Source organism: Glycine soja, chromosome 9 (genome assembly GCF_004193775.1).
Source record: "Glycine soja cultivar W05 chromosome 9, ASM419377v2, whole genome shotgun sequence".
Lineage (NCBI taxonomy): Eukaryota > Viridiplantae > Streptophyta > Magnoliopsida > Fabales > Fabaceae > Glycine > Glycine soja.
In genome coordinates, this window is record NC_041010.1 from 18,896,186 (window position 1) to 18,907,089 (window position 10,904).

A 10,904-nucleotide genomic window follows, 5' to 3' on the forward strand; every position below is an offset into this window, starting at 1 on the left:
TCTTATATTCGAATTTCATTATCAACAATTTTAAAGTTATTATTTTGTTATTATCATATTCTACATTATCTATTTTATAAATTAACTCAAGGTTGATGCTGGTATAAGTTGTAACATCCATACAATTCATTCTTCATACACCGGTAATTAAACTTGTTCCACATCACAAAATACATCATAATGATGACCTAATTGTTCAAACCAAAAGGTATGACATGTCAAACATAACATACATACATCACTTAAAAAGTTACAGTTTTTTAAATGAAAATAACAACTAATTACTCAGCTTTTATATGCTTGTTGGTCGATAGTTCATATGTGGCGAACTCGTCACTATCAAACTGACTACTTCCTTGCTGATCGGACATTCTTTTTGCAGGAGTTACAAGGGCAGTATTTCCAGGATCATATTCAGCTGATTGTGACAATGAAGGTTGTGTAACAATACATATATTATTAGTAAATAGCAATACAATAATAATTAAAGTGATTCCCGGTAAAAACAAATAATATAAACAAATAAATAAAATGTCTACTGTAGGATGGTAATCTTGTTGTGATGAAGATGCAGCACCAACAGCCAGTGACTTGTTGCTTATACATTGTTCATCCTGCAGGTAAGAATAGATTGATAAGAAAAATTATTTTTTAAAAACTACAAATTACACTGACATGGTCAAATTATTATTACCTGTAGACCTAGTGTGGATATCACTTATTGTATATGATGTTCCTGTTCACTAAAATCCAACACAGATGATTGGTGCATTTGTATATGGTGTTTGAAACTGACAACCCAAGTTTTACCCAACAATTGATCAACATACGCAGGGAACACCTTGATCTCATCATCACTCTACAAATAAAAAATCATTTTAAATACACATTTGTGTTCATTGATCGTTTTGTAATATAAATAACTTATTGCAATCAACTCTTGACGACATTCATTTGCAGTTTTACCAAATATTTTGATACATATTGCATCCCAAAAATGGAAGTTAGCCTTCTCCCCATTTTATTCCATCTTGACAACTAACTTATACCTAGACCAACAAAACATTGTTACAGAAAACAGTGAATGTGGATGACTTAAACAACAAAAATTCTAATTTAATTCAATTCATATTTGGCGAAAAATAGATGTTACCTTGGAATAGTGTGAGTAACATGGTTCTGGCACGAACGGCAGGCTGCACCTATTTATAATGGATCAAAAGTGGTAGTACAGTATGGACAATTGTCATAACTCCATGGTGTATCAATCATCACTTCATCGATAGTGCTAACAGAGTAACATTCCTAAATAAGTTTAATTCATTTTGAAAAATTATAAGAAATTAGAAATATCATAACAAAGTCCTCGGCTAACTATAGATTAAGTTCATAACAAATTTGAAATATCATAACAGATTAAGTTCATAAAAAGAATATAATAATTTTAAAACAATGACTTTAATAATAAATAACAATATTTGAAAATGATAATGACTCTCATCATTTTAAATTAACAACAGTTAATAGACTTACCTGTCACAGAGTCTTTATTTCACAAAAGCTCACTATTTGAGCATTATGCAAAAACTTATTTTGGCAATATTGGGTAGACTGCGACTGAGAAACATCACCCTCATCATCTAGACCGCCAATATAAAATGGCACACGTAAACTGCATGAATGAAAAATATAAATGTATACCTGTACCAAACTGCTTAATAACCCAGCAAAGAAATTCAAATCATTCATTGTACCTATCATGGAACTGTTGGATTTCTACAATGTCACCATTCACATACAACTTCGAACCATGCTTTATATTCTGTACACTGAGGGGATACTTGTCTGCAAAAAATATAATGCGTATAATGCATTCATAAATTGAAGTCAACAATGAAACATTTAATAGATGGAAAATGACTTAATACTGGCCCTTGGGTTCTTTGATCTTAGCAAGGGTTAGCATAACAACCAATGGCTTTTGCACAAAATGGTTTTTCTCAATAGTATCATCCAGCTGAAGAGCATATTCCTCCCACACGGTCATGATGATCTCAACATGACTATAACATAACAAAACATATACATACATGTTGTGTCTCAACTGGGGTAGAATGACAAAATTAAATTTGATTACAGATCACAGAATACTGCAGAGCTGGATTAAAATTAAAAAGACCTGTTGTCTCTCAACTTGACAGTCACTCTGTATACAGGATTAACTGTTTTGCGTTCAATCACTTCAGCAATAACACCCACAACATCTATTTACATTGCAGACACAGTAATGCCAATTATGTTGAATATGTTCATACCAACTAATGATACGTACCAAAAAGATAAATTGCATACCAACTAAAGTATCAGGTTTTGCAACGCCTGAAATTATATCAGCAAATGAAGTAATGGAATGAACATTAGGAGGAATCTCAGGTCTGTCTACCTCTTTCACAGAGGTTGTCTTCACGAAATAAACCAAATATTTAATTGTACTCACTTTGTAGTCAGAATGAGTATCAACAACCTTCACGTTCTGAATAACATATGCACCACCACAATGCAACTTGGGCTCAAATTCAGGGAACAATTCTTGCCATAGAGTTGCCCCAATCTTTGTACCCTGCAACAAATAGAAATGAGACTTGTCAGTTAACTAAAGTAGAAAAACTTGTTAAACTGAAGAACATTTAAATTACCGTATGGTCCATCAACACCATCTCAATGGATTGTCGACCATTATGCTTGTTAAGACGCCATATATCAGTTATTCGCACCACTATCTTCCAAGTACCTTTCTCTGTATTCAGTTCACATAGGAGGTTTTCTTTGTGAGACATGACTACAAATAAATTTATGTCAAACACATTATACATACTTCTTAAGCAAATATAAGACAATTGAAGAACAAACCTGCAGGTATAGTCTTCGGGTTCTTGGTTATTCTCCGCCAACAGACAACCAAATTAAAGAGGATTGAACAAATAAATGAGGGTTGACAAAATAAATGACAACAACAAAAAAAAGTACTAAAACATGCACATGCAACATCAACAATGGTCCAACCTTTTGTCTTGTTGGCCTGCGAAAACTCATACCAAAACACATACACCGATAAAGAAGTGAAAAAACCAAACATACCAAACCAAGCCAAACAAAAATGAAGACCAAAAGACAACAAATCTGGGTTTAGGAAACGATAACATAATGATAAAATGCCCAAAGGCCTAAGCTTTTGTTTTGTTGTCCTGCAAAAACTCAAGAATAAAACAAAAACGTATTCACTGATAGACATGCATCATAAAAAATGGTTCACAGACAAAAATAACCCACGAAAAATCGAAAACTCATATACCCTAACAAAAATGCATACACCGATATACATCGGAAAACAAAATTAACCCATGGAAAATGGAAAATGGAAAAGCTTATAAAGGATGCACATGCAGCGGCAAAAATGGGTCACAGACAAAATTAACCCACCAAAAATTGAAAAGCAAGGTATAGGAAAAGATAAACTAATGATAAAATCAACAAAGGTCCAAGCTTTTGTCTTGTTGGCCTGCGAAAACTCATATAGCATAACAAAAACAGATACACCGATATACCCCGATATTCAAAAGTCATCATACATGCCAAACCAAGCTGAAAACGAAAAACAAAAATGATGAAGAAAACCTTATAAAGGATGCACATGCCTCATCAAAAATGGTTCACAGACAAAAATAACCGACCAAAAATCGAAAAGCTTGGTATAGGAAAAGATAAACTAATGATAAAATCAACAAAGGTCCAAGCTTTTGTCTTGTTGGCCTACGAAAACTCATATAGCATAACAAAAACACATACATCGATATTCAAACCTCATCATACATGCGAAACCAAGCTGAAAACGAAAAACAAAAATGAGGAAGAAAGAGCACCTACGGTGAGTCCAACGAAAAATGCAAAGCCTGGAGAGCAAATCGAAACGGGAGAGAATTCAAAACCCACAATCCAAAAGGCACAATGGAAATGGAAAATGGAAAACTGGAAAGGCGTGTAGCAATGGAAAGTGTGAAACATTGAAAAGCGTGAAAAATTAGAAAACACATTGATAACTGAATGGGCAATGCAAAAAACGACGAAAACAATTAATGCACAGTGAAAAGACCTTTTTGGGCGGGAAGTTGGATCGCTGGCATGGTGACCCGTTAGCCCTGGCAATGCCATGTCAGCATTGTCAGGGCCTTGTTTGTATCATGATAGATGATAAGAAGGGTAAGGACCATGGATTCCCTCCTGATATGACACTTTCACATCTCCAATCTAAAGATAAGGAAAGCATGGACCAGCTTTAGGAACAATAGGTGAAAAGTTGTTGGCCAACGTGAGACCATTAGTGAATGCTTTTTTTTGTAAAACAGTGTGCAAGATCTATTGGAAGCAAATCATAATGTTTAATTATGAATTCTGAAAGTCCAAATTAATGATGTGGTTTTCTGTTTTTCTTATATTTTTTAATTCCTTTATAGGTTTTCAAATAATGCATGTGTGACCTGGTGTATTTGATTTGCTAAAAAGATAAGACAGACAGACAACTACTAGACAAGTAGCCGAGTTACACAATAAAATTTTTTATATTGTACGTCATTTGGTGATCGATGCACGTACAAATAATTTTGTGTTGCATCTTTTTTATGTGATTATGTACTGAATAAAATAATATAAATTTTATTATAATACCCTCTATACTATGCAATGTTTGGTTTGATTTAGAAAAATATAAAAACAAGATTTTGAAACTTTTTAAATTATTTTATTATTTTAAAAAATTTATTATCATATTTTACTAATATTTATAATTTATTAATATTATGATATATTTTAAAGCATTATTTTAGACTTATTGTTATAAAATGTTTTACAATTTATTAATTATGTTGATATATTTTTAAAAAAATCAAAATGACAATGATAGTACCTGACATCTGTAAAAGCGTAAGACACACAAAAAATCACACACATCACAACATAACATCAAACACACGGAGTGCAAAGAAAAGAGAGTCAGGCGACATGATTAATTGTCACAGTTGGGGATCGAAATGTTGTTGTCGTACCATTGCGTTGCCATGACAGTCTCAATGTTGTTGGCAATGAGGTCCTTGGACGGGAGGCTGTAGCACATGCCACATGTGCCCATGGAGATGGGGTCACTGACGCCAACGATGTTGAAGTGGAAGGGCACCATGCCGGTGGCGATGCCGTCTCGCATGGCCTTGAAGAGGTGGAGGTGCATGTTGTAGGTGTTGCTCTCGTATTATAGGGATAATATTGTATTTTTACTTTTGTTAGACACTAGACAAAAAATTATACGCGTTTAGTGAGTTACAAGTTTTTGATATTTGTTCAGTCCATTATTCTTTATTTTGTATTGTCTTTCGGTCATTTTTTTAATCAAACGTTAGACAAATAATTTTATGTTGTCCAGTCCCTTATTTTTTAGCAAATCAAATGTATCCTTAATCTCCTTTTGAGCATGTCTTCAATACTAAAGTGTTCATTATTAGAATTGTATGAGACATGTGACTTCTGTAAGGACTAATAAATAAATAATTAATAATTAAAGACTAAATTGTAATAGTGTTAAATAAGACAAATTTCTAGAGATAACTACTACTTGATATGAATAGTCGTTATAAAAGGGCTAATACCCACTAATGTGAAACAAGGTTCTCTTCCCAACAGAAAAATGTTCTTTCTACTTTCTAGCTCGACAAAAAGAATAGTCAAGAAAGCAAAATTTTGTTTTTCTTTTCTTTTAAAGAATCAAAGTGCATCGGAGAGAAACCTTACTATAAAGAAATTTATGCATTGTTTATTTATTACTTATGAGAATCATATATTTCAAGATCTTATTGATTTTCTATAATTGTTAGTCTTAAAAATCCTTAAGTTTTACACTCATGTCGTTGTTGAAATATATGACGACATAAAATATGTTTTTAATCTTTGTATTTTATATAAAAATGGGTGTCTGTTTGAGTATTTTAATTTTTATTAATTTGATCTTGAAGTTTAAAAAATTTGGTTTTCGTGTGATTTTTCCTCTTAAGAAAGACAAAATCTATTGCATTTTGAAAAATTTATGAATCAAATTGATGAAAATTAAAGTTTGAGAACTAAAAAGTTTTAACAAAAATACAAAAACTAAACATATTTTATCATATATAATTTATTGTCGATAAAAGAAAATGTAATTATGTTGTGCATATGAGATTAGTTGACCTATTTTAGTTGTTTCAGTCAAAACTTGGATTATAACCGGAGTGGAAAACAAAAAAGAAATTGTTTAATTAAATTTTAGTTTTGTTCTCTTTTCAATTTCAACATCCGATCAAGCAAAGCCCGCTCTAAAACAGAACTGCTGATTAGTACAGGTTGAGGACGAATTATTGTACGAAATAATCTGATATCAACTTCATACCATGTAGATTTAACTCTAATTTAATTAAAATACGGTGTCAGTTTAAATATTTTTTTATTCTCATTTAAGTATAGATTGCATGATAAATTTATTTATTTTCATAATAATAAGTTTGAAGATTACATGGGTGCCCATAAAAAACTTTAAAAATCACATTTAAAACAATTTCTAACTAATTAAGAAATACAAAAATCTTCACACTAACCATTCACAAACTCGTGATTATATTATTGATTTTACTTTTATCAAGAAATCAAAAGTTAAAGCTCAAAACTGGTGGATTAGTAGTTCACTTCTCATCGCACCATATAATAATGCAATCCAAAAGTTTGAAAGCTCAATCAATTAAAACTTCTATTTTATCCCATCTTTCTCACTTCTTTTTCACCCTCTCTTTTCAAATCATACCCTTTGGGTCACATCATGATGCTAAGTGCATTTAACATTATTGTTGGTACATCTAGCATTTTAAGTGAATGGACGAAAATACCGTTCACTCAAGTTGATCCGTACATGATCCTTATGACTCATACGGATCAATTTGATTTATATATTTAAATTATATTTGCGGATCAAATTCATCCGTACAAATCATACGGATCAATTACAAACTCGCATATCTTCAATGTAAGATAATTTTGAAATTAACAAAAAATTCAGGGTGCACAAACAATAAAGCTGGTGCACCTAGCAACACTCTGTAGTTAACTGTGGTGCAACTTTTTTTTCTTTTCTTTTTTATTTCTCCACTGTGCAAACCACGCGCTCACCCTGCGCGTACTGAAACACTTAAAACACTTCACAACAACAACAACAACAAAGTGTGTATGTGTTCCATTGAAGCCTTGGTCTTCAAGTCTTTGCACGCACGCATTTTCCTCTTTCTGTGTTGTGTGTTTCACGTTTCAACAACCAGAAGAAGAAAAGGCTGTGATGGGAAGACTTGCACCATTATCAGAAGAACCCATCAATGAAGAAAATGAAGGATACAACAACAATAGTAACCCAAAGAAATGCCTTCAATCATGGAGGAACTGGAACTGGATCAAGACTCATTTTTCTCTTGTCTTAAACAAGAAGTCCAACCTCAAGATCCTCCTTAGTGTCTTGGGTTGCCCTTTGTTTCCTGTTCCTGTCCACCCCAATATTCTACCACTCAATGAGGCAAACCCTTCTTCTCTTTCTCTTTCTTTTTTTTTTCTAAATTCTAATGCACCATCACCATGCAAGAGAAAGTTGTGGTGTTGCTGTTTGAAAACTTCTGATATATATATATATATATATATATATATATATATATATATGGTAAAGATCATGCTTATCTCTCAAGCAAGAGAAACAATATACTACTCGAGTCAGATAATATCATTGAGTGACAAAGCTTTAACTTCTGCTATTTATTATTCTTTACAAGCACAGATAAATTTCCCCTCATAATTACCAGAAGAAAAAAAATGCCATTTTGTGTGTCTATGAAAAATAAAAGGGCGTGTGTGTATTTTTTTCCTAAAGAATCTTGCTAATTTACCTTTTTTTTTGTTGATTATGGTTGAAGTGATGTTCTTTCTTGACAAAGATTAAAAAGTTAGTTGAAAGTGTTACTTTTGATCACTTTCTTTATACATAGAACTGCTTTAATCTTTATATTGTATATGTATGCCACTGATTTTATCATGTTACCATCTGATTACTCTAAAGAGTGCGTAGTTAAAATATGAGAATGGCAGAGGCATTTCAATAATTCTTTTCTTCCTTTGTTGGAACAAATGTAATATGTAATAGGTCTCATCTTCGGCACAGTATATCATACAACACTTTAGGGCTGCAACAGGGTGTAGGAAGTTGGAGGGAACAGTGAAGAACGTGTTCACAACAGGGAAAGTGACAATGGATGTGGTGGATGAGCTCGGATCCGCCGGTGGCAGCGTTAATTTGGAGAAAGGGTGCTTTGTGATGTGGCAAATGGTTCCAGATAAGTGGCAGATAGAGCTGGTTTTGGGTGGCCAAAAGGTTGTGGCTGGTAGCAATGGTGCCATTGCTTGGCGCCACACGCCTTGGCTAGGTGTGCACGCTGCCAAAGGCGGCGTCCGGCCTCTTCGCCGTGCTCTTCAGGCAAGTTCATCGTCATCATCATGTCTTGTTTTAAATTTTCTAACAAATTTGGTGTTGAGTTTGTTGTTGTACTGTTATGTTGTTGGTTGGTGTGATGGTATTCATTGGTATGTGTTTTTTAGAGATGAGTCACAATTGACAGCTAAATGTGACTGTTAATGTTGGGGCATAATGATGCTGAGTATGAAAATCTTATGTTATACACAAATTGAATTGGTATGACTTGTGACCTAATCCCTGGCTCCATGAATTGGTGGGGTATAGTGTTATGACATAAAATGTAAGGGAAGAACCCCTTTCGGAATGTTAAGATGGTGTTTGGAAATTATTATGAGAACAAATTTAAAGAAAAAGTGTTATTGACACAGATCTGTAACAGATGTAGACTGGTAATCAAATACTTTTAATTTGCTTAAACAGCTATAAATGCCAGTTAACACTACTGCTATTGTTCATTTTAATTAATACAACACTTTCAATATATCCATATTCAACCAGCCAATTTAATAGATCTGTGTTTCCCTACTAAATTTCTTTCATTTGTTCCATCCTGTGTTTTCTTTTCTGTATTTCTCAGCTTCCTCACAATATATATAACTTGCTCATCAACCATCATGATTCATGTGTGATTAATTTTACTAACTTGTTAATTAAGATTCTTCAAAACCAAAGCCTAAGAAGACTAAAACAGAAGAGTTGAATTGAATGTTTTCACACAAAACGTGCAATTGTTGACTTTTTAGCCTACCGGATCCACTCTGCAGTGACAGTGAGATTGAATTGATCAGCATCTATAATTGTATCTTGGTATCTCTACTATTTTGGTACTAATTTCAGTGGTTCTGTTTTTAATTGTGACACTTTGTGCATTTTAGGGACTAGACCCTTTGGCAGTGTCTTCTGTATTCTGTGCGGCACAATACATGGGGGAGAAAGAAATATCAGGCATGGATTGCTTTGTGCTGAAACTCTCAGCTGAACAGAAAGACCTCGTTGAGCGGAGTGACAGCAAGGCCGAGATGATCAAGCACGCCATATTTGGCTACTTCAGCCAAAGAAGTGGCCTTTTGGTGTACCTAGGGGACTCTTACCTGACCAGGATCCAAGCACCAGGATCTCACCCCACATACTGGGAAACCACAATGTCAACCAAGATTGAGGACTACAGAATTGTGGATGGTGTGATGATTGCACATGCCGGCTCATCGACCACGTTGATCACCAGGTTTGGGGACAACCTCAAGGCTGGACCATCCATCACTAGGCTGGAAGAGTCATGGACAATTGATGATGTTGCATTCTATGTGAAAGGGTTGTCCTTGGACTGCTTCATACCTCCTCAGGAACTGCAGAGAGATTGTTCTTCAGATGATGAGCTAGGTTGGAGATCTCATGCATAGATGATGATATATACATGGAAACTTGTAATTGTTTAGTGCTTTTTTATTTTTTGGCTAAACAAATGGTTGATGATGAAGCTAATTGTTACTTAACATGTATAATGCTTTTGTAATTGTATTACACTATCACAGATTCTGGGGCAATAGATGGCAGCTATTGGTTGTTGATATGGAATTTGATTTTTTGAGTTTGTTTTGTGTGTTGTAATAATAAGAATTTGACTTGTGTATGGAGCCATGTTTTTTTGTATGTGTTGGTGAAGATTATAACTTGATACAGGTAACTACATGTACTCTAAAAAACTAGTGTTATCAAAACCGGACTAGTCATTAGGTATTCATGGTTGAACAACATAATGGTATTATATTAAGCATTCCTTTCGATCTCAAATACAAGAGAAAAATGATCTACTCTTGGATTTAAGTATATAAACAAATCTTAACTAATTTTGGCTCATTTAATGATATTATCTATGTTCTTCACTTGATTGAGATTTTTTTAATACTCTTTTTTATTCTTGATATCAAGTTTCGAGAAAGTATATTTTAAGAAAAATACATATTTTTAAATGAGAATAGTATAATTAAATGCTTCTAACTTTCTTAATTAGTTTATATTTGAGCTTGAAGTAGTATGCCAATTTTATAAGTAAAATATAGTATATAAATTAAATTGAGAAAATATTAAAAATTGATTTGGGAAAGATTTAAAGGTTTGATTTAAGATATTAAGAGTAAATTAAAGATAAAGATAACAATATTTCTATTTGATAAAATTTAAATTTTAATGATAGGGTATTTCAAACCAAAACTCTTGTTTAATTAATCTACGAAAGTACCAATTCAAAGTTCTTCCTAATTATCTTTTAATGACAAATTACTCTTAATTCAAATATAAAAAAAATATTCATATATAAGCATAGAGC

General features: G+C 33.0%; 2 protein-coding genes across 2 annotated transcripts; one reads left to right on the plus strand and one right to left on the minus strand.

Moving 5' to 3' along the window:
• Window positions 1–281: 281 nt before the first annotated feature.
• Window positions 282–5,278, minus strand: LOC114368235. Its single transcript, XM_028325562.1, has 9 exons — window positions 5,071–5,278; window positions 2,697–2,839; window positions 2,353–2,620; window positions 2,180–2,264; window positions 1,933–2,063; window positions 1,755–1,845; window positions 1,567–1,672; window positions 1,154–1,202; window positions 282–418 (listed from the first exon to the last, which is right to left on the minus strand). Exons 1-9 carry the CDS (start codon window positions 5,276–5,278, stop codon window positions 282–284), a joined length of 1,218 nt encoding a protein of 405 aa, XP_028181363.1.
• A 2,018-nt stretch (window positions 5,279–7,296) lies between these two features.
• On the plus strand, window positions 7,297–10,158 carry LOC114367384. Its single transcript, XM_028324559.1, has 3 exons — window positions 7,297–7,630; window positions 8,249–8,578; window positions 9,454–10,158. The coding sequence occupies exons 1-3, from the start codon at window positions 7,400–7,402 to the stop codon at window positions 9,976–9,978; spliced, it is 1,086 nt and encodes a 361-aa protein (XP_028180360.1). The 5' UTR covers window positions 7,297–7,399; the 3' UTR covers window positions 9,979–10,158.
• The last annotated feature ends 746 nt before the right edge of the window (window positions 10,159–10,904 follow it).